At 33.6% G+C, this 24973-nt stretch overlaps 2 protein-coding genes across 3 annotated transcripts in view; one reads left to right on the forward strand and one right to left on the reverse strand.

Annotated features, from left to right (window-relative positions):
- Window positions 1-3504: 3504 nt before the first annotated feature.
- Window positions 3505-23586, reverse strand: LOC142342756 (annexin A13-like). 2 transcript variants are annotated; one of them, XM_075394291.1, is made up of 10 exons: window positions 23447-23586; window positions 15691-15838; window positions 9961-10082; window positions 9207-9375; window positions 8866-8956; window positions 8383-8522; window positions 7792-7987; window positions 7417-7478; window positions 4335-4457; window positions 3505-3809 (listed from the first exon to the last, which is right to left on the reverse strand). In XM_075394291.1, exons 2-10 carry the CDS (start codon window positions 15703-15705, stop codon window positions 3744-3746), a joined length of 984 nt encoding a protein of 327 aa, XP_075250406.1. In that variant the 5' UTR covers window positions 15706-15838; window positions 23447-23586; the 3' UTR covers window positions 3505-3743. The 2 variants fall into 2 exon arrangements, with proteins under 2 accessions (XP_075250406.1, XP_075250407.1); XM_075394292.1 differs by lacking the exon at window positions 23447-23586 and adding an exon at window positions 16279-16369.
- The window catches only part of LOC142343003 (uncharacterized), an 82774-nt gene continuing 81366 nt past the window's right edge, over window positions 23566-24973 (forward strand). Inside the window, exon 1 of the mRNA XM_075394685.1 lies at window positions 23566-24096. Within this exon, the coding sequence (XP_075250800.1) occupies window positions 23863-24096 (234 nt within the window). The 5' untranslated portion in view covers window positions 23566-23862. The remainder of the gene's footprint in view (window positions 24097-24973) is intronic.

Consider the following 24973-nt stretch of genomic DNA (forward strand, 5'->3'; position numbering starts at 1 on the left):
CTCACGTTGATTAAATTTGACGGAAGAACACAACCGAAAACAATTAACACAATCTTTGTAAATAACAAAAGGTGCTATTCCTACTGCCACTTCCATTGAGAGTAGTATGGAATTAAAATTCTGCCGTTTTATTCTAACTTTACCCTATGATTTTTAAAAACGCAGCTTTTACTTTTGATCTTTTTACTAACATATTTCCTAGATATATAACAATTGAGGAAACAATTGAGTCCTCTTGATGAACAAACACCAATAGCATCATTCGGATTGTAAACAGTCGGTTTTTTTTAAAAAAAATCGATATTTTTTTGTTAATTAGAGAACAGAGCAATTCAAATCAAAGCTCACGGTTGTTCTGACTTTTTGGTTTTTAATTAAACAATAACATAATGAAATTTGCCACTATTTTTCTCTTAATTTGGTCAACTTGTAGCTGATTGTCAGCAAAAAAGGAACACATTCTTCTTCCTCTTCTTTCACCTAAGACAAAAATTTAATCTTTTTTCTTTTTTGCGGTTTTCTTTGTTAATTTATGGTTTTCTTGTTTTGATACTACATTTCACAGTATTTTTTTATTATTAGGCCTTGGCCCATTTTTCGCGTTTTTTCACATCACATTATTGAGAATTCACATTTTCTAATATTGGTTTTCAACATAGGGCACAATTGAACATATAAAGGTCTTTAAAGGCATAGAACATTGTCTTAACGGGTTCGACACCCCTTTCTCGAAAAATTTAAAATTTTCTAATTGTCCTTAACTACCGTTTTACTTTGTCGTTTTAGTCGTATGAAATTTAATAGATAAAGACAGGTGGATCACTGGATTTTCATGGTGGAATAAAAGAGCCTATATTCTGATTTGAGTAGATAGCTGATGGCTTTCATGACTTAAAAAAATTGTTTTAAAAATTTAAAAAACAACAATTTTTATTTTTTCAATTTTGTAATTTTGTCTATTTGTCACCAAGTCTCGTTAATTACAAGTCACATATGAAATTATTTCTGTTAAGGGAAGATGCAATTGTACAAAATGTAATGTTTTAAAGAATTCGTTATGAATTTACTGGCTTCGACACGTGTTTTCGCCTAAAAAGTAAACTAATTTTTGATTTTGTCTATATTTGACGTTCCTTGTGCACGCGAGACATACTCTGAATATTAAAATATTAATTTTGGCATCTTGTTGTTACCTATTCTTTTTTTGAGGGGCAAAATTTGGCTTTACGGCTTCGACATCATTTTCTCGCAAGTTCTAATTGAATTTTTGTTCGTCGTCTCTATTTGTTGTTCTTTTTGTAACCTCATAGAACGTTGAATAATGAAAAGTCTTAATGCCCTCCCAGAGAATCGTATGGGACTATAACCATGTCGGATGTTTTCAGTTGCTATTTAAAGGTTTTAATAACTTTGAAATTAATCGTTTAACTTTGCTCGTTTTTTGTTTCAAATTTTTTAATTTTGCCAGTTTTTTGACATTGCTCTTTTTTGTTTTTTTTTGTCTAATTGCTACCGAGCCTTTTAACGGAGTGGTCCCATAACTTTTCTTGTGAAATAAAAAATCATTTGTTTAGTTTCACTTTCATCTGTGTCTATTTTGTCCTTGTTAATTAGTTTTTTTTAATAAAATATGAACATAAATTGTGGATGTAATTAATGTTTGTTGTTATTAACAAGCAACAAATGCAGCGTTGAGATTGATGAGATCAGCCATTATTGGAAAATCAAGTAAAGATAAACAGCAAAATGAAACTACAATAAGAACAAACATTAATTACATCTAAAACTTTATGTCCATTTTTTATTAAAAATTTTATTAACAAGGACAAAAAAGCTTCTTTGACATAAAGTTTTACGCGGCATGGACATATAGTTTTTGATGTAATTAATGTTTGTTATTGTATTTTTATTTCTTTGTTCGTCCTGACTTCATTTCTTAAAAATGGCTGATCTCATCAATCTAACGCTGCATTTTTTACCCCAATGAGTTATTTCCGTTGGAGGCATCTTTTTGTTCTTTCATCTTTTTTGGAGTTTTCTACTTGAGTTTTTGGAATTTTTCTATATGTTCCTCATTTGGTAGACATTGAAGCGTCGATGAGCGGGGTCGGAACTTATGTGCAAACAAACATTAGTGATCCTCCTAGTTGATTATAGACTAAAACCTATTTTCATAGTATTACAAGGTTTTAAAGCTAAATATGGTTTCTGAAAACGATTAAATGGGTATTTTTTTCAATATCCTCATCAGCGTGTCAATGATATCATTGTTAACTTTCAATATTTTTTTAAAAAGCTTATTTGATTTCGAAAGAGCATTGAAATGATACTGCATCTAAAAGTCAGGTCAATTATAGTGCAAAAACTCATCGGGTAAAGCAAAATTGAGCAACCATAGATAATAATCATTGAAAAAAATAAGCATAGTTGCAGTTTGACTTCAGTTTTTAAAAGTTCGTGTTCTAAATAGCTACGAATATAAATATCTTGGGCGACACGAGCAGTTTATAAACTTAGTGATGAAACTACATAAGCTCACCGCTTAGAAAAAAGTGTTAAAATTTTGTGAGATCAGCAGTGAATGCGATGAATGTACACAAGTTCACCGCTTAACTTAGTGGTGAAATAATTTAATTTCACCGCTCAGAAAACGCCTCGAATTGTCTTTTGTTCAACGAAGACAAGGTACCATTTATTAAAAGACGCAAGGAAATTTTACCTACGAATAATCATAATTCTTTTTAAAGCTTTTTTAAGCGGTAATTTCATGTAATTTCACTACTAGAGTAAGCGGTGAACTTACAAAAATTTACCATATTTCACCGCTAAAATTTGTATTTTCACCGCTACTCTTACAAAATTTCGACGCGTATGTTTTACAAAAAGTAGAGAACTTGATTTAGAGTCAAAACAAATATGCAAGATGTGCTCGCCATGTATGAGGTGCATTCACAGCATTTCACCGCAAAAATTATGTACGAAATTTGCGGTGAAAAAACCGCTTATCTTACATATTTTTCCGATTTTTTTCTCGACCCGGGGTATCCAGACCTTACCATTACCTTGAGTAGATCGATTATACATTAGCATGTTATTATCCTTTTAAAAAAGCTTTTTCAACTATCCATTTTCACGCAATTCACTTATTTGGTTGTAATTAAAACCATCAGGTTTTCATTTGGGATGTCAAACCTTCCTCCGATGGCTTCTGGGACCTATTTCGACGGTTTTTCGGACCTGTTTTTTTTTACTTTTTTCCTACCTATTTTTGACAGTTTTGTTATCTATTTTGATGGATTTTCTATGATCCAGCAAAAACCAGAGTTTTCCCATTGATGGATTTTCTATGATCAGAAAAAGTGGAAATGAAACATTGATTGACTTTTTATGAAATTTCTATGATCCATCGATGGGATTCAGTGGGGACGCAACCCGGGGATACAAATAATGTTACCTATTTCTGCTCACCATCTGCCAACTTGAACTTGCTAAGATTAAGAACAAAGATGTTCGAAGTTTATTTTAAAGACATTATTGGTACAATCGCGTAGTTGCTATTTAAAGGTTTTTAATCTTCACAATCCATAAACTTTGCATAGATTAATACTGTATAAAATTTTTAAAACATTATCCGAAATTTGTCACAACTGTAGTGCAATTTACATATTAAATAGGAACAAATTGGTGCATGCGATGACATGTAGCTTTGTTGAGTTCTTGCAGAATGCTTCAGCCGGACTCTCTTAAAAGTGCACGTTTCCTTTCACGAGAGCCAAAAGACATTTGCCGTAGTCGCCAGAGGTATCGTGCTTAAACACATGAAAAAATTTACGAATTTTTCAAAATTTAATTTCCGGGCTGACTACCCAGAGCATTGCAGTACTTAACCATTGTAAATCCAGAGACCGTATATAGACTGTTTTATATCTGTACAAATTCTGTTCATGTCACAATCTACACTGATCAGTGTCTTTTTCAGAGTGAAATTGTACCTCTGATTTATTTACAATTGTCAACTTATAAACGTTGCAAAGAACAAGAAACAAACCTTTTTCTCTGACCGACGAATAAACGATAGAAAAAAGCGTCAGTTGAATTTAAAAAAAAATGAGAAGATTGCATTTGCGTGATATGACTCCTTTCAAGAATAAATTATTTTGTCCTGACGTAACAACGCAAACTTTTTTAAACAGAGCCACCTTACTTTAATCCACTTTTCTTTTATATTTTTTATTTTGCAAAAACTATAGATGTCTGACAACACATGACATCTACTGAACACTTAGAAAGAATATCCCTTTTTGAGCCAAGAGTGTTGAGGAAAGTCAACTTACGACGACGAAGTCCTCGAGTGTTTTCTCGTGTCTCTTGAGGAACTGAACGGCAACACCCTTCAGATCAACTTGGGATCGAGACGTTATCACTCGGATCAGCTGGTTGTCATTTGTGCCAAGACCCTAGAATAAAAAGGATTATTTAAACTATTTTACTTATGAGTCATCATAGTGTATTGCATTCAAAACTTAATTCTCGCAAGAAATCTATGATTTGCGAATGATGGAAAAAAATGAACAAGTGTCTTAGTGCTCGTAAAAGTTTATTCTTGAAACGTTTTAATACTTTGTTTTCACTCCTTTAATTGAGGGCTAAAAGTCGATAGAAATCAAAATCTTGCAAGCTTCTTTGAAGCAAGCATAATAAAAGTAGCACTCGAAATGCTTCTAAAAGAAATGAAATTCACCTCCTAGTAGTCCATAGTATCTCTGCAGCGAATACGTACTTCCATTATCTTGCAATATTTTAAGCAAGGAAAATAAAAGAGGCAGTTGTGTGTTCGCACCTAAAGTTCTAACCCGTAAAAATGCTCCAACTCCGAAAAATTAGGTTTCGACCACAGTTTGCTTATCACACATCTCCATATTCAATCAAGTTTTGAACATAGTTATGCTCTGCTTAATGAACAAACTGACCATGAAAACCTTGAATATTACTTGGGTTCTGCAAAAAATATAGAACAACTAGAACCGTAAAAGATTTTGTTAAATGTTAATTTTTTTGTGGATTACTTGATTTCCTTGAAATTCTATTTTTGCATGAAGTGTTTTTTGTATCAGTATTCTTGAAAAAATTGTTGTTGTTGTTTTTACTGAAATTCGACTTATTCCAACTAAACACGCAATAAGTTTGTCCTTTAAAAGTACCGAGTAAAAGTTGTAAACAATCCTCCCAAGCCCCATTAATTCTTCAAACAGACTGCAAAAAGTGTAGACAAATTTTTGCAATTAGCACTTCGTGCATTCAAGCTCAGATTCAACTTAATGGAAAAAGAACGGTTAGGTGAGAAACAGATTCACGCACTCAACATTTTTTAAAAAGGCAAATTTTTCAGTAAAAATAGCAATCAGTAGTTAACCATGCAAACTTTTGGCAAGTGTTACATCAATTGATAGTAACCAAAACACGAAAAAACGGCAACATATGAAAAACAACAAAAAGAATAAAAATTGAGTACTAAAAATTGAATTAATGGCCCAAATTTAAATTACCGGTCGAAAAGTTGTCTTCAACCGGTTTTGAAACAAAAAAGTGAACAATTTTTCTTATCCGACTATCAATTGTCGCCAAACTAATTTTTTTTGAAATTTAGTAGGTGCTATTGAAACTTTTTTTCTCAAACTGCATTCAAAAATTTTTAATATCACAAATGCGAACGAATTTTGAATCTTGAAACTACGAGCGTAAGCTACTCTTATAACACAACAGACCTATCGGCAGCAAATGATCTATAGCAGAAATCGGAAAGTTCCTTTTTAAACTAATTGTAATGAACTCAGAATTTTTTCCCCAAATCAATAAGTTTAGAAGACACAGTTTTCTAACCTATAGTTTTTATTGGTTCTTTCTTTGGGATAGGGCTCTTCATCCTATTTGAAATAGTATTTGAACAAATGCTTGCAATCTTCTGATAGTTGGAACAAGCGAGAGTACACAATTTGAAGATAATGAAATTTGCCTGTACTTACTAATAAAACTTGAACCTATTTTTAAATGTTTGTCCTCTATCAATGCAAAATAGTTGCAATGGGAATCACTTTTTCATTGGGACATTTGATTAATTTAGGTTGAATACTCTTTTCGAACGACATACGGGGAAAAATTGTGGTCTGACAACCCATATACCAAATTAGGTTGCTGTTTGTGCCTAGGAGGAGCTACTGATCCTATTTTATATTATGAAGGTGTTTTGTTTTTGAGAACATGGCTGACTTAGAAAAATCTTGAAGTCCAAATTATTTTTGTAAAAATTGTCTATCAAAAAATTTTGTGAAATTTTCAAAAATTTTTATTACAAGAAAAAGTCTGAAATTTAAAATAACTTTTTGTAAAAACGTTTTTGTTCCTATAAAGGATTAATTATTATCTTCAAGAGTTTTTAAATGGTACCAAAATTGACCTAACAAAAAACCAAACTAGTCTAAAATTGGAGGGTTTGAACGATCATGTTTTCAAGTTCTCAAGTTCGCCCACACCAAAAATAGTCAACCACAGCCCGTAACGTACAAATTTACCTGCGAAAAAAATTGCCAAGTACCTTAGATTTTTTTTAAATTTCTGTTAATTTTAGTCGGCTGCATTCACTAACTTTTGCAACTTTTTGAAAAAATTTTCTGTGAACAATACTCAACTGCTTCTTATTGCGTAGTTGTCGTCTGTATCAATAAAAAAGAACACTGCATTTCCGTAAACCGTAATAAGGATTAGAACAAAAATAATCCATAATGAGGTATTTAGCTATCAATTGCACCTTAGTTGTGATGCCTACATATGTATCAGGCTATTGCTTTTCATACGAATTGTTTTCTATTAATGGATTGAAATTAGGTTGGCTTGGTAAAGAATGGAACAATGATTAACGATGGTCGAAAGCAGGAGTTTATAGAGATATTCGTCTATTATACAAGCATGAGTTATTGCGACAACTATCATTTCTGCACTTTGTTTTCTGAATTGATTTATTTGAAAGAGCAATAAAAGAACAGTTTTGCCCGTTCTCTATAACCACACATAAAAGGAATAAAAGGAACGCTTTTAAATTAAATCTTTGTGTTAGGGGGTCTATGCGGGTGCAACGACTCTGAAGGTGGACCAGTACTGGATTCGGACCAGCATCTCTTACTTGCAAACCCAGTGTGCTACCCATTTACATCAACCGGTCTTAAGCTCTCGAACATGGGCATCTCTTATAACCCGTTCTCACTGTCTTTCTTGTTCCTCGAGGCTTCTTTTTTGTCTAGCCAAGTATACGTTGAACAAGTAGAGCTTCTTGTCAAGCTATACCAAGCTTATCTTATGCACAATTTACATTAGGTTGCTCTCTCTCAACTTTCTAACACTTTGCATTAAAACTGTCCCTACCTTCATGCTTTCGTAGAGTTTATCTGCAAAATAAGCCTCTCGGCCATCAAGTGCAGTAGTAGCTGAAACAAAAACAAAGTCATCATCGGCTACAAACACTTCAAGGAACACAAGGACCTCCCGTGAAAAAATACAATGAGTGCAGCCAAAGAAAAAGGAACGCATTGCATTGAAATTCTTGCGGAAATTCAAAAAAAATTAAGTTATTACTAAAACATGCGGGACTTTTGCGGAGCTGATATTTTTTCGCCCCAAATTTTTAAGCTGCTCTTCTTTCATCTCAGACTCTGCCCCCCGCCCAATTACCAAAATTTGAAATGCTTTTTAGCCTCTACAATTATTGAAGAAGGAGTCGGGTAGAACTAATTTTGGTACCTATGGCGAGGTATGCCTCCTTAATGGATCCGGAGAACTCCGACTTGATGGCTCCGATGATTCCCTTCTCTGGGCTCAAGTGTCGGTTGTAGACGTCGAAGATCTGCTTCAACTGATGGAATCCCCTCCTGCCCATTACCATATTGAACGCCTCCTCGTCTGTGCCTATTTTGCCCTCTCCGGCATCATACAATTTCTACAAAAACATTGCAGTGGGTTGCAGGAGTTTTATCACAATATCAAGAGATTTATTGTTATTGCGATGTAATTTTATGTAATTATGAGATTCTTTCCAGAAATGTCAAGTGACGTATAATAGCAATGGGCAGGTGAAGACCTCATACCACCCTCATCTCCCACCTCCCACCTCCTCAAAGAAGTTATAGCCCTCCATTATGACTCATTCACTGTCGGGGTATAAAGCCCTATGCGTATTGAATCGGACCGCCGGGGGTATTATACAAGGAAACCCCTTCTTTTTCCCATTAGTTGGCTCTTGGTGTCATGAATTGAAAGAAATGTTGTATACAAGTGCGGCTCCGTTGCTCAAAAGGCGTCGACTATTATACAAGATATGATACGAGTTATGACCTGTGCAAGTTTGTGCACTTCTCCGTCATCAAGAGGTGCTCCATCCTGGTCCCTGTCTCCCGCAGACATGCTGACCAACAGTCTCTTGAAGTCACCTGAGGTGTCATCTACCAGATCCTTCATCAAGTCATGGTCGAAAGCTAAAATTGCCAAAAGAGACCACATTTTAAGCTCATTATGCTCACATTTTTGGAGTTAATATAGATTATTTTGCAGATTAATCTTTCCATGGGTTGAGGATTGATAACAAGTTTTCGATCCCCAACCCGCCTCTGTTTTTGTGACAGGCAGAGGCAGTGATTACATCAACACAATCCTTGAACAAGTACTACTTCTTTGTCCTAAAGACTTTATTTTGACCAGAAGTCCAATGATAACGTGTGAACAAATACCTAGTGATCGGATAAGTTCAAATATTCAACCAGAGGCTTGGTGAGATTTTGCCCTCAGCTTTCGATAGTTATGTAATTTTTTGTTAGTTACCTTTCTTGTAGGCTGCTTTGACTTCGGCCAATTCTTCGTTCGTGCTTGTGCACATGACCTCAATGATGGCCGTCTCGTCCGTGCCCATACCCTGAAAACAATGCGGTCCCGTTGAAAAACACAATTTCTTCCAAACATTGAAATCTTAAAGGAATTCAATTTCGATTAAGTTTGAATAAAAACCGATTAGTTATTCGATGTTTCATTCAGAAATTTTTCACCTCATTTTTCCGAGCCAGCTCAGGCATACTGTTTTCATTTTTTATCACAAATTTTTTGCACCATCTTAAAAATATAATTGATAGCTAGATCTTTTAATTTTATTAGTTTAACGCACAGACCTTGACAGCGCTCCTAAGATTTGCAGCATTCTGTTCTGCAGGGCTCTTCATGATGCAGAGGATGACCTTCTCGAACTTTCCTCCTAGCTCACTCTTCAGGTCATCAATCAACACTCTACCGAACATCTGCTGGAAACTCTTTTTAATGTCCATCAACTGCTCATAGTTCCTATATTTAACATATTAACCATGTAACCAACTTTCACCACCTGAAGTAGAGTGCAATCGCGAGCGATTTCCATGTATTATATGTTTATGAAAAAAAAGTATATTGAACAAGATTGTAAGGACTAAGCAGAATAATCATGATCAGCTTTTCGTGCAAACTTGAATAGTCTTGAATAGTTTGGACTACATTACGTTATATATGTCCATTTACCCGTGTAAATTCAATAGTTTGTCACTATTTTTCCACGACCATATGCTAACGGTTATTTAAAGTGACTCTAAGTGAAAACTGAGAACAAAATATTGTCGCTGCTGCTGGCAAATTTACTCAAGTAGTTTGGACGTAATGAATCGTAGGATACCAATTCCGACAAAGCAAAAAACTAGCTTGTTCTAAAGTTAATTTTAAAAAACGGGCTGTGTTACTATGTTATATGGATCGTGCCTATAACATAGTAGATTTATATTTGATAATATATTTCGAACGCTTGAAAACGCTAAAAACAAGCGGAGACCATGTAATGCTCGCATCGGCGAAAATGTTAAACAGTTTCAATTGGTGGATTGAAGTAAGTTTTTAGGATACCTGGCGCAGATGATTTCAATGATGGTGTCCTCATCAGTGCCCAATCCCTTCATTGCATCTCTGAGTGTCTGGGAGTCTTTCTCCACGTCAAAGTGCTTTGCAGCAACAACTGATGGTTTGGGCTAAAATTTCAAAACAGGCATCAGAACAGGCAAAAAATTATCCATAAAAATAATCGCAGCATAAATGAATTTTGTTTACTGCCTGGTAATCACCAGAATTGCAGTGAAGAGCGACCAAGTGGATCTAAAGCACTTAAACGACAGACCTGGACCCGTCTCTGAGTGGTAGCCTGCATCATAGGGCAGTAGCCTATACATCTGTCAAGAGTTTTACTGATAGCTACTAAGATTTCGGAGAACTTCTGAATCCACTTTTTGGAGCAAAGAGACGTGACCTAAGATCACACGAATGACAGCAAGTCAAGCGTGAAAAAGTCAATCAAAAGATCAAACACTCAAGCGAGCAAAGAACTATTCTCGAACCAAACCTTCATGCAAAAAATTTTACAATAAAAAAGACACACACATCTCAAATAATTGCTTCAGTCAACGGACAGCAAATAAACAAAAAAACAATAATAGAAGACAAAAACAATTTACAAATTGTCAACAGAATCATGACTTTTTCAATTTTATCGTCTTTTTAACCATAAAAACAGAATTAAAGTTGAGCTAAATTATTATCGTTTTTCTCCTTTGTCATGTTGACTGTTGTTCTGACGAGCAAGAAAGATTAGCAAAAATTGTTCGTTTTTCCAGACTCTTATGTATTAAGTTTTTTGTGAAAAGATAAAAATCACAACTTTCTCAATTCATCTAGTAGTTCGATTAACTTCGCTTAAGTTTACTTAACAAATTTTTTTAGACAAACTGAGTTTTTTCGTTATTTTTGGACAACACCTTTAATACAGCATGTTTATGTTCTTGATGGTATTGGCTGATATAGGAGATAAATGACATCGGAAAAGTGACAGCAATAAAGGGTTTTGTCTTTGTTTTGCAATGTTTCGTGTCCCTTCATTTTTTGACTTCGTGTGATTAAAACGATTGCGTAATTGTTATAGTCCGGCTACTAAATTTTACTTTCTGCATTTTTTCGACATTATTTTGCCTTTGAAGAAAATAAAAGAAACATTAGCTAAAAAACACCGCCGATTCTAATCTTCAAAGACAGTTGTCCAGAAACCTTTCTTTTTTAAGTTATCTTTAAAAACACATTTTTGTATTTTCTGTAGGATCTAGGTAGTACATATTTCTTGTAAGCAATTATTGCAATCAAAAGCTGACGTCCAAATCTCATGACGGCACGAAAAGACCTCAAATAAATTTTTTATTGCCTATTCTAATATGGATGTAGCTGATAGTTCCTAACTTCAAGCACAACAAAAAACGAACAATCATGGAAATCGAATGTATATCTGATACTTCTGAATGAACTGTTTTGAAATATTGATAGCATTTTCAATTAATTTAACTCGGTACTATGCAATTGGAGAGGCCTTCTTCCAAATTTTACATTTACGGTTGGTGAGCTTAAGATGAAAATTGCAAACTAAATTTTCTACTTATCAAAATCAAAAATTTTTTAATATTTAAATTTACTTCATTTAACAAGTAAAACCAATATTTTTCAGAAGAGACTATTATCATAGAATCGTTTTTCTGCAAAATTGTTTTGAAATCTAAAGGACAACGACAATTTTTACAAAAATTTCGTCTCTAATTCTCATTTTTCTAGCAATAACTACTCAAATTCGTTCTCATGAATTTTCCGACGATAAAGAATAAATAATACCTACTGCTGACCAAGCAAAAATCATGCATTAATGCATTAAGTTACTATGTAATAACCATGAACAAAAAAATGCTTTTAGGTTCTAAGTTTAAACTAAATCCTCGAATCATGAAAAACTGCATATTAAATATACAGTTTTTAAATGTCGTCGCCGCGTCCTGAAAAATGTAGGAATGATATAAATCCTTCGCGTAACATATGGTAGATTTTTAGAAAAATTTTTAACCATCAAAGGAACATGAGAATTGATTTCAAGGACATCCTTTTTTATCCTTACAAGATTACTAAGACATGTTACCCTGATTCAGTTCTTGAGGCTCCCTTTTTATCTGTTGTAAGGTATTCATTTAACATTTTTCTCTTCATTGTTTCCAGTTAAGAAAATGAAACAAAATCAAATTAAATTTCCATATGAAAAAATGGTTACGAGTGAAACAGTACTATTATTATTTTCTCTCCCGTACCGAACTCCAAGTGTAAATCAGTCTAACTATGTTAGATGCAAAGTAAAACTCAATACATCACCATTAAACTGGGCAATTGTAAATGCAAGTCTCTATATTTTGCTCGCTTTCTTGCGGAAAATTCGGTTCTTTCAAGCGTATATTAACGGCGCAGAAGTGAAAATTTCAACAGTCCGGATGGCGCAGTTAGGAGGACAGCGGTCTATGGATCGAGAGATTGTGGGTTCAGTCTCCGTTCTAAACTTTATTTTTACACTTGGCCCAAGTCTGACCATTGTAAAATCATACTGAACGCACGTCTGACAAGTCAAAAAAGTGACATTAATCAGTATGATTCAGTAATGATGAGGAATAGCATGTATACTGTCCCAGTACTGAAACGCACTTGGAGTTAGGTACGAGTTAGCCATGACTTCTCTGTGCACAGGATGTAAATTCAAATGCCACCCGTGACAACAAACTTTATGGTTAAACCGCTGAACAAAAACGAGAAAGCAAAAAAACGAATTAAATTTGCTCATTCATTGATATGAAAGAGAGAAAATAAATGTTTATACGCCGGAGAATTAATTTGATCAGGTGCGGCTTGTTCTAAGCATTTATTTAAGTTCTACCTCTCACTTTTTCAAAAAATTACTTTACTATATAATGCCATAACTAATTGTGCGCTTGGTAGCAGGTTTGACAATTTTAATTTTTAATTGTTGTATTGGTAATATCCTTTTAGGAACGATTTGGAGCCAATTTGTCTCCTGTTTCCAATTTAGTCGAGTTTAGCTCTTATTGAGGTACCTATAGAGGTCTTAGAGTCTGCGGAGGTATGCTAGCTTATAGATAGTCTTTTCAGTTGATTTCTTAGCTTTTATTTTGATTGGTATCATTTTGAAGTGGATTCTCTGTAAAAGAGAGTTTTCTGATTATTTTTTTAGAACTGTTTTTGTCTATTACTTACGTTTTTTTACAATTTTTTGTACTGTGACTTGCTTCTCACGGCATTTGTTTTGTTAGTGAAATTATTAATCTAATAAAATTGGTAGATTTAGTTACTAGAAAGAAACTTTTGAATGTTCAAATGATGATCACAACTTACGACATGCTCATGTCGTATTTTGGACTAAAAAAAAACAAAAAAAAAAACGTTTTTTTTCTCTATTTTTTGTTTTTTTTTTAAGTTTTTTAGTCGTCAAATTTGTTAACTGTCGTGCTGGCGGTCAACGTTGGAACTCAAAAAATGTTAAAGTTTTTTTAGAAGCAGTTTCTTTTGGTCTCGTAACGTGAACGGAATTTTTCATGAAACGACAATTGATTTTTTAGCTTATTAAACTTTATTTTTACACTTGGCCCAAGTCTGACCATTGTAAAATCATACTGAACGCACGTCTGACAAGTCAAAAAAGTGACATTAATCAGTCTATGATTCAGTAATGATGAGGAATAGCATGTATACTGTCCCAGTACTGAAACGCACTTGGAGTTAGGTACGAGTTAGCCATGACTTCTCTGTGCACAGGATGTAAATTCAAATGCCACCCGTGACAACAAACCTTATGGTTAAACCGCTGAACAAAAAAGAGAAAGCAAAAAAACGAATTAAATTTGCTCATTCATTGATATGAAAGATAGAAAATAAATTTTGATACGCCGGAGAATTAATTTGATCAGGTGCGGCTTGTTCTAAGCATTTATTTAAGTTCTACCTCTCACTTTTTCAAAAAATTACTTTACTATATAATGCCATAACTAATTGTGCGCTTGGTAGCAGGTTTGACAATTTTAATTTTTAATTGTTGTATTGGTAATATCCTTTTAGGAACGATTTGGAGCCAATTTGTCTCCTGTTTCCAATTTAGTCGAGTTTAGCTCTTATTGAGGTACCTATAGAGGTCTTAGAGTCTGCGGAGGTATGCTAGCTTATAGATAGTCTTTTCAGTTGATTTCTTAGCTTTTATTTTGATTGGTATCATTTTGAAGTGGATTCTCTGTAAAAGAGAGTTTTCTGATTATTTTTTTAGAACTGTTTTTGTCTATTACTTACGTTTTTTTTACAATTTTTTGTACTGTGACTTGCTTCTCACGGCATTTGTTTTGTTAGTGAAATTATTAATCTAATAAAATTGGTAGATTTAGTTACTAGAAAGAAACTTTTGAATGTTCAAATGATGATCACAACTTACGACATGCTCATGTCGTATTTTGGACTAAAAAAAAACAAAAAAAAACGTTTTTTTTTCTCTATTTTTTGTTTTTTTTTTAAGTTTTTTAGTCGTCAAATTTGTTAACTGTCGTGCTGGCGGTCAACGTTGGAACTCAAAAAATGTTAAAGTTTTTTTAGAAGCAGTTTCTTTTGGTCTCGTAACGTGAACGGAATTTTTCATGAAACGACAATTGATTTTTTAGCTTATTTTTTTCTTTTACCTCTAGATTTATCGTTGTTACTGAATGATTTTTTACGGTGAAAACCATATTTGAGTAGAACAGGTATCACAAACTGTGTTATGAATTTTTCCTTGAGTTCGCAAATATTGTAGATTTATTAAAAATATAAGATTCCAGATTTTGGTTTTTGTGGATCTTATCGGTTTCGGAATTATCTATTTTCCTTCTTTCCATTGAATTGAATGCTATAATGATGTACGTAGTTCATTTAACTAATTGATTCGCCGCGGCTTTTGTCAACTTTAACTTAGAATCGGTTCAGGAGTCTTCCTGGCTGTTTTTATCCTGTCGACCATGTCGACGATACTTTGACGCAGGTATCAACGGCCAAACCGTTTTTTATTTTAATTGACAGCAGGCGGTTTTCTGTGCCCAGACATGACTGGGTCATAATTTCGCTTAATTCGATTGTATAAACCACTACAAGTCTTTTCTTTCGACGACCCTTTCTGTAAGCTTTCTCAATTCACAAGTGCTATTTATATTCCTGTCATGATTTCTCACACGGGCGCCAGACTTGCAAATTTCAATCACGCAGACCTAGGTGTTATAAATACATGTCGAAATTACTGAGAAAGTCTAGACTTTTAATACCACCCAGTCAAACTAGGGCAGGCCAGGGAAAAGCACCATAAAGATTAAATCTCGGAAGAAATCTTTCTCAATCTTTTTTAAACATGAGTAATAGTTAAAGTGGCAACAATTTCTTTTCAACCATCACCACCCTATTGTAAAAGGGAAGCAATTTTTGACAGGAAAATAGGCGAGCAATTTTTGACCAATTATTACTTATCTAAACCGTAGGCTTAAGTGCAAATATTGAGAATTATGTAACTTGCATTGATTATAGTTTCGAAGGGGGAGAGGGGGAGACAATTCTCTACTGTAATTAGGAATGGATTCTGTACTCTACGTACAGGGGGAGGAAATTCTCTACCATACGACCCACGGGGGGGGGGGGGGGTTCTCTTCTATAGGCACCAAAGGGGAGGCGATTGTTGAAAAGATCCATAACTTGGAACATAGTACTTACATGTTGAGCGGCCATTTTGTACTTGATTGTGTAGCTATAAGTAGAGAAGTAGATTTGAAAGAAGAAATGAGCAGTTGCAGCTGAAGTTACACGGATAGTAAGCTGGAGTCAGTTAGTCGTAAAACTGTTTGTTGGTGGTGTTCAAATTCTGAAACAATCGCAAACACTTTCAACCAATAAGATCAGCGCGTTTAAATGTCGGCAAACATTACCAACAATTGTTCAACAAATAAAACTCTAGTTTAAGTCGCACAGTGTAAAGATCTAATTCGTGGTGTAATATTTTCTGTAAGTTTAGTTTGCAAACATTAAAAGAGTTTATCACTTTTCGTTTTTATCTATAGTCGCGTTACGTTATCGTGAACTGTGCCTATTTGTCTGATCAATACCATAAATATATGATGCAATGGTTAGAGATAGTCAGTCACGACGAAATAAAATGCAGAGACGCATAAAAATAATAAAATTTTTATAATAAGTTGATTGTTCACATTTGAGATTTTTTCACTTGCTGAAAAATGAAACACCATAATGACTGACCTTTCATTCACAATTTAATTGCATTCACGAAGTAATATAAATTCTAACCTTCGAATCTTGTAGTAGAATTAATAACAATTTTGTGGGTTTATTGTGTGCTTTCAAAACAATAGTTTCCTGTGCTGAATTTTGAGCTGTATGTTCAATTTGTGCGTCAGCCTACAATTTGGAATTGTAAATCTATGGCACCAGATTTAAAGCCTTGCGAATTCTCAAACTCACTACCCAAAAACTGGCTATTGAGAAACCCGAACTTGGAAACCCTTAGGTTGTTTTCTAACATAGGATATAAACGAGGAACAATTTACATGGAACAGTGAACCTAATTTATGCTTGGAACTCTTATGTTATTTGAAGTTAGAATCGCCTATAAATTTGTCGAAAAGCCGGACAAAGAAACCGCCTTATGCGCTATTTAATTAATATAATACAAGCCTAGCTAAACCGGTAGATATCGAAAACCTAATTTATTTTTATTGCTTGACCTCTAAACTCATAAACCCTAGAATCCTAGAAACCCGCCTTGATAAATCCGCCATAATTTGTGCCAAAGGTTAGCTTAAAACACTCATTATCTGGTACAGTAAACCTATTTCACTTATAAGGAAACTACAATTTTAAGAGGAAACGAAGTTATATTGAAAGCACGATAAGCGAACAACGCGAAAATTAGACAATAAAATGAAATTTGTTCCTCGCTTTATTATCAGTTCATGAATATCGAAAATGAAATTTCCACCAGTTCTCGTCGCTATATAGTCCACGGATCAAATACAAAGACAGACCAATTTGATGAGTAAATATTAGAGGTTCCGTTTGGAAGAAGACAGGTCTAATCAATGAATTCCTTTCATAAACTGCCCTCCCCTGGACCAATTAGCCAAATGGGCTTTTGGGGTAAAATCTTGTATGTATTTATCACGCTACAGTATTGAAACCTAGTCGCAATCTATAGTATGGATATAGTATCACAATCTAAGGCGAAATCAAGTATGTTCAAACGTTCGTTCATTCATTGATTCGCTCGAAGTTTGACTTCATTTCCTGATTGTCTTTCTGTTACGTGGACGAAAGGTCGCTTTTGCACGACAAAGTATTCATTATCAAATCAGCGCTGGTGATTTGTCTCTAATAAACATGATCAGACTCACGGTCTGCTTGTTCTAAACAATTGGTACCATTTCTCAACTGCATGTATTGTATCTAGTCGTCAAAGGTACCCCTAGTAATATAAGCAAAGCCATGCAAATTGCAGTTTCAAGTTCAACATATCAATACAAAGCTCCGAACACATGCATGAAACAGGACACGATGTTCTTTTCTAAATTTTACTAAATCGAATGCATGCAGTTGTACTGCTTTTTTGTGCTCTATAAAGACTTTTTCTGAAAATTTATTGCTCTGCAGCACTCAAAGTCAAATAAGAAAATCAATTATTTAAGTTTTCTTATAAGACAATTGCTCACAAAGATAATCTGCCATAAAAAACAAAAAATGAAGAAATAATTCGGGTCATAGCACAAATGGGAATTCAAATTGATGACGCAGCAGCTGCCAGGGAATTGGATATACAGTTTTTCTAATCACACCCATATTTGGCACAACAACACTCGATTGGAGGAACTATATACACAAATAGTAATTTTTCTTTTAAATGTCAGTTAGCTTTCTCTTTTGACTCTACAGAAGATAAACTGGCACTCTAGAGCTTCGTAATGAAAAACTTGATGTCTAGAAAACTATTGGCTATGAATCTTAAATTTTCTGCAGAAAAAAGTTTTTTCATTGTTTTACAGCGCTTCTTTGTAAGGTTCCACCAGTTTACTAGCAAAGTTTTAATTCTAAAACAATGTTTCAGCTATTGATCTCTTAAATTGGACCACATTAAGACATGTGTGTCACTACATTTTCCACGGTTTTACACAATGCGAAATAACCAAAAAAACTCGTTTATAAAGTTTGCAAAAGTATTTTTTGTTTTGTGGATCATTTGTTCAAATGCAAAAACTTGCCGTTGGTGCTTACTTAGTTTTTCTAATTAGTTGTCTAACTTCACAGCGTTGATTTTATGCGGTTTCCTATTGAGTCTATCAGCTCATCTTCATAAAACTCTTTGGAAGTATTGATGTGAGAAAATTTAACTTAAATTTAATTTTAAACTTAATCCTAAATCTAAAAATAACCTTTTTTGTAGGAAGAATTCATCTTTTCTTCTCTGCTATATAATCTATTCTGCAAGCTGTTGAGAACAAATTCTACGAGCGATTACTAGAGAAGAAGTGTTGAAGCTTGCGTTTTTTTTTTGGAAAAACACAGTTTGATAGTCAAAAAGCATATCGAATCCACGCAGTTTAACATGAAGAATATCCTTTCAATAGGTTTTTTTTCATACTTATGTTAGCAGAAACGTTTTTTGTTGATGAATTTTGCATTAAACTTGAAGACATTTTTGATTGAGAGAAATCTACTATTTCAACTGCTGAAAATCGAAAGATTTTTGTCCGGGCAGAAACTTTGCTCTTTCAACAAATTATGTCAGTTAATTTTTTTCATCAATTAGTGGACACAGGCCGATAAATTGTTGCGGGTTTTGGTTAATCTGGACACCAAAAATTTTTGCCATTTTTATTTTGTTAAATCAGATGCCTTTTGCATCCAGTTTCTTTGCACTTGTTTTTGCGCTCCTCTTGTCCGGTGTTTCTCTAGGTTTTGATTCTCAACTTTAAATTGGTCTGAAACAAAGAGCTCCTTATCAACTTGATCTAGACTTTTGATGAGATCGAAAGTGTTTAGTTAGAAACTGACGGCGCGCAAAATAGAGGGGCTAAAATTTAGGACTAAAAATTTGTAGAATACACATAACAATTATATGGCAAGCTAGATAAAAATATTTTAATTATATAAACTTTACTTGCAAGGGGGAGCTTCCACACAAATATTGGTCTGCTTTGAGCTATTCGTTGACGCGCTTAAAAATGATTTTTTTTAAAACAGTTATTTGCTAATCAACTCCTTGACACGATAAAAAAAGACTAATAATAAGCGTTCCTCAGCAAACCTTTATTTCCTTCCTTTTCAAATTCTCTGTTCTGAAATTTGGGTCAAACAAAAATATCATGACAGTTGCACCAGAAGTCTTGGTTGCACCAAAGTTGTACTAGAAAAATTGATTGCGAAGAATTTTCACAAAAATTTTTGGTTGCACGAAAAGTTTTGTCAAAAGAAAATGTAGTCAGATCACGGGTCGAGGTTTTGGGGTAAATTTTTGTAAGAAATGCGGTGAATGCGGTGAATTTTTGTAACAAATGCAGTGAATGCAGTGAAAAGAAAACATTTCACCGCAGTTCACCGCATTCCTTACAATAACTCACCGCGAAAATCACCGCATTTCTTACAAACTTCACCGCATCAATTTTTGTGGCATATTAATGTAAGAAATGCGGTGAAAGCGGTGAAGGCGGTGAAAAAAAATTCACTGCATTTCACTGCATTTTTTACAAAAATTCACCGCATTCGTTTCCCATCGTTTACGTAAATTCACAAGAATTATCTTCGAAAAAAGTGACAATTGGTGGAGTGGAATAAGAAGTTGAAGACATTCAGGAGAAAAGAGGTCCAAACCCGTGTATGAAGTGTCTTTTTTGTTAGAATACAGAGAACAGAAAAATAAATAATCCGCCGCGATTCACCACATTCACCTCAAAAAGATGTAAGAAATACGCGGTGAAAATTATTATTTTGATCACCGCATTTCACCGCATTTCTTACAAAAAGTCACCGCCAAACATCGACCTGTGATGCCATATCAGTCTGGCATGGTGTGATCAGAGACGGCTACTGTCGCATAAAGGCCGAACTGTTTTCTGGAGAGAACGAAAGTCCGATCAGAGGTCTGGCGCTTTTTGGAACTCATTGAATTTACTACTTTATTCATCTACAGTTGGAGCGCAATTGAACTTGGTTTCATTTCAGGGAGACTGAACCGATTGATTTATTTTGAAAATCAGCAATGCAAATTGCCATTCAATCAGTGCTTTATGAAAAGATAAAAAGATAAAGGTTTTGCAATTGAAATCTTATCAAAAGAGTTGGTATTGATTCCCCAGAACGAGATTGTGTAATAGAACATTCATAGATTTCTTGTTGCTACGGAGACAACTCATACAAAAAAGTTTACAGAAAATTTTTTGACTACACCAAACTTTAGTTAAAATAATGCAATAATGCAACTATCATGACTTCGAGCACACAACAGTTAGGATTTTTGTCATTTCAGAGTCAAGTTGCTGTGCGCAAAGGACTTTTATTTAATCAACTTCACGTTCAAAAAACTAGTTGTACGGTTATAAATTAAACAACGATCCATTATATATTATTAGCCACATTGACTCAGTTCGTTGCTTGTAGGTAACTACTAACCCAAAATCTTCAGAACTCTTGAAACAACGAGAAGATAGAGAAGCAAAACGCAACGAGTTTTCGAAATGTGTTTTTCAAAGCTGAAAGCAAAGTTGCATAATTTGTTCAGGTGTGTTCATATCTGTAAAAATTTTGTTTACAGATAAATATAAAAGTTTGAAGAAAGTTTTATTCTTTAAGTTATACATAGCCATTGAATGGGCCCGTTAAAATAATAAGATTACATTTTTAAGAGAAGAAATCAGTTCCATATATTACCCAAACTTTTCTTAAACTATTTTTGGTTTAATTTTTTAATGACCACTGCTAATTTTTTTAAATCAAAACGCATACTATCTTTTGTTTTGCCACTGAAAAACGTAAAGAGTGGAAACATTGTTTGTTATTTCAATTGCTTATTTAATCAAGTAGTTTTTATCCAATTTTTTCATAAATGAAATGAAAGATCTTTTTGACAATTTTGTCAATGTTAAAATTGTTAACGATACCGATGTTGGTTTTACCTATAATAATACAAGATTAAAGTAGAACTCTTTAATCCAATTTTTAGCTAAACTTTTTCTTCAATTCTCCTTTAAATTCAGCTTTTTTTTCTTCAGAAAATTGCGGGGCTAAAACACCTAAAAACTGGTGACAAAATATTCGATAATCAAAAAGAGCACTTACAGTTCCTTTGAAAGTGCTCCTGAATTAAAAATATGATGTTTGTGCTAATTTAGTTCAATAAAAATACAAAATGCATAATTCATTTTTGATGTATTGACTTTTGTGAAAATTTTTTTTGAGATAAATTTTCGCCAAATTTTCCATTTCCATTGCGTTCCGAATAATTGCCTATTCCTAATGAACGAATAGGAATAGCAAGGCTAGTTTTGATTTAAGCCTTGTTATTTTTTCAGTCTACAATCAATTCGAATTTTGAATAATCGCTGTTTTTTTAAAAATATATTTGACTTTTCCTTCGTTTTATGATAGTTAGAGAAAAGATCAATTCAAAAGGAAATAATAATAGCAGGGTTTTTGTTTTGTTTTTTAAAATTTCATTTGTTTTTTTAGAGAGTTTTTTGGAGACTTACCTATTTCTTAAGTCAGAAGATTATGGTTGTTTGACTTTTAAAAATAATTGTTTTCAGAAAAACAAAAAATTATTGACCGCTGCCAGCTTTTTTCTTTTTTTTTGGTCAACTTGTCGCTTGAGGTCAGCAAAGACAGCTTGAATCGTTTTCATGAAGGATTAAATAATAAAATTTATTGCAGTATTACTTACGTTTTATGTTATGGTTTTTTTTGGGTTTGATACTAATAGTTTTCACAAAAAAATCTCTTTTTGGATATTTTCCCATGATTAAGGTTCTTTTTTTGTCTTCTTTTATTATTGAGAGATCAAATAACAAATTATTGGCTTTCAAAAAGAAAGCACATTTGAGTACATCATTTTTTTTATTCAATAGGTTACTGTTTTAACGGCGTCGACACCGTCTTCTTGCAGAAATAAATGGAAATTTTTTGTTGTCTCTTTTCAATTATTTTTGCAGTCACATAAAAAATTCGGGACATTGCAGTTGTTAGCGGCTCCACTTGGAAAAACAGAAACGTATTTGTTGATCTGAGTTGCTAGCTAAAGTTTTTTTGACTTCGAAATGAAATGTTATAAAAATGATATAGACGTATCTTTAACGTATCTTTCTGCTGTTCTTTTTCGTCTGTATTCATCTTTTAATTAGACCTATGACCTATTCTGAATAGTGACAGATATCAATGGCTTTATTTGGACACATAATTGAATATTTTCAATGATTTCAGTTTATAGCTGATTCCTTTATGTTTTCGAAAAATACAAACAAAAATTTTAACTTTGCAGAAGTCACAGAATCATGTGACCCCTGAATCGCATAATTGTAGTTCAATGAAAGCTCAATTGATAATCTTGTCTTTTTTACTGAGTAGATTATGGTTTTAACGTCTTGGACACATTTTTTTTCGTAGAATCCAATAGATTTTTCCTTTTTCGTCTTTACTTGTACTTTGGTTATTTAGACGTAGTACATATTCTAGATAAAGACAGATGTCAATCGCTTCGTTTGGAGGTATGAAGATATTCATACACCATTTATTTTTGAACAATATTTGAATTTTTGAAAGATTTCTCTCTCTTCTGCATTTGGCAAATTATTGGGTCAATCATGCGGATGAGAGGGTTCAAAATTTTATGTGTGAACTCAAATTACCGAGCTTCCTTGTTTCTTTTTCAAAAGATATTGCAAAGATATTGAAAAACTTTCAGTAATATTTTTGTTTCAGCGATGTTTAATAATTGATTTCAATTTCATTATACGAATGCTGTTGAACAACGTTTTACAGGAGAAGAAAAATTCTTATCACAACATTATCTTACATAATTGCAAAAACAATTCAATTCTCTTTCGCAAAAATTTGGACTTGCTAGAGTCTCGTTTCAGCACCAGTTCTGCTATAGTTTCAACGACTCTTTAATTTTCATGTTTTAACTGTGATTTTGATTATTTTGTTCTGCATATCCCAAATCGAGTAACATAAGGAGACAAAGAACTCAAATTAATAAGAGCAGCTGCGATCGGGCCGCCATGGCCTAATGCTGTTCCAATGCGACTACGCAGATATTCCAATTGTTATTTTTTATTATCTCAGCAAATTCTCATTCGGCCAAGAATTTACCAAAAAAACATGGAATTCGAGGTCATTTGCCGACCTGTTACACCCTCGACCAGCTCGCGTGAAGTTTCTTAATTATAAATATATAAGAAAAATCTGAACTCACCTCCAGTTCGTATTTGACGCGTTTCTTGAGCAATATGATGTATATATACAACTGTATGATTTAATGTGAACACCAAAACAAGTAAGAACGATGTAACTTAATTTGTACGTTTTTTCACTCTCGTTTTGTACCAACTATTCATAACGCTTGTTAAAGACTACAGCTTAAATGAAAACGTGATTGTTCATTCAGAATCTGAGACTATTTATTTTAATTACTAAAAGTGCGAATTGGAGATTTGAAGCAAAGATTATTATATATCGCTCAAGTTTGTGATTATTGAAAAATTAACCTCAAGAAGACGCCGACCCTTACGTTAAAAGTCAAAAATTCTTTCTAAAAATTTACATAGATTCAGCAGCAGATGTACGTACAAAATTTAAGTATAAAATTTACGAGCGTGTTTTGAAAAATGAATGAAATTTAGCGGCTCATTTCTTAAAGTAATCAAAGTTCAACAGCTCATTTCTAAAAATATTTCGAAAAAATGTTTATCGATGTCTGATCTGAGCAGTTTTTACCTTCGTAAACACAATGGATATCGTGGAAACCACGACAGAGTGAACAAAAACAACCATTTTGACGATGATGTCGAAATAGGTGACGTCACAGCTAGATACGAAACTGAACCCTACCACAAACAGCAGCTGGTATGTAATTCAATTTGACTTGCCTTTTACGGACTTATATATAATCATAGAGCATCTTTGATTGAATTTGTTACATACTAGCTAGATTATTTGAACTGCGTATGACGAGATCTCAAACCATTTAATCAAATTAGGCGTAATTAATTTATGAGTAAATGAAACTTAGTTAGTTAGCTACTATATGACTTCACACTGTTTAAGTTACATGCGAATTTGCAAACTTTCATAGCTCTCTCTAAATTAGATTGATTGAAGAACGAACATGAAAACTGCGCTTTCTTAATCTTATCTTTCTAACTGTTTGAACTGTTGCAATGTTGAGTAGTAAAATCGACAAACTTTGTTTGCAAGACTGTCTAAGTTGATCTGAGTTTAGACAAATTTAGAATGCCACGACGGGTGGGCTAACTGAACAGCGTTCAGAACAAGAGATATTGATGTGAAAATATCCATGTTGTCCGATAAATATATATTTGGAAAAACCAGCGAACTCTATGGTTTCAAAGTGTTGAGGAGATCCAGGATAAGGTCCCCAACAGGTATTAACCAGATGGAATTTTGATCGCGGATAGCAGGTCCATTGCGAAAGAGCTCATGATCTGGACAAAGCTTCAGTCGCGACGTTTTGTGTGACCACGGGCATGGTTTTGCTCACTTCTAGTGTAATTTTTCTTCAAATTAAGATTTTTTACTATGAAAAAATTAGTTCAACATTACGTGATAAAAAGACTAGTTCTAGTCTCACAGGTAAGTTTATTATAAAAAAATTCGAATTCTATATGTGAGCTTTTTTAAGAAAGGTGCAGTAGGTTTCCCAATGAGCATTAAGTGAACCTATCTGCTGCTTTGAGTGGACAGCTAATGGCTGTTAAGACAT

Source organism: Convolutriloba macropyga, chromosome 7 (assembly GCF_964194025.1).
Source record: "Convolutriloba macropyga chromosome 7, txConMacr16.3, whole genome shotgun sequence".
Lineage (NCBI taxonomy): Eukaryota > Metazoa > Xenacoelomorpha > Acoela > Convolutidae > Convolutriloba > Convolutriloba macropyga.

What these genes read in the sequence shown, in the direction of transcription:
- LOC142342756 (XM_075394291.1), bottom strand. An exon ending in ATCTTAGGAGCGCTGTCAAG is followed by an intron (nt 8,957 to 9,206) that starts GTCTGTGCGTTA and finishes CATTGTTTTCAG; the next exon opens with GGTATGGGCACGGACGAGAC. An exon ending in CAAAGCAGCCTACAAGAAAG is followed by an intron (nt 8,523 to 8,865) that starts GTAACTAACAAA and finishes TGGCAATTTTAG; the next exon opens with CTTTCGACCATGACTTGATG.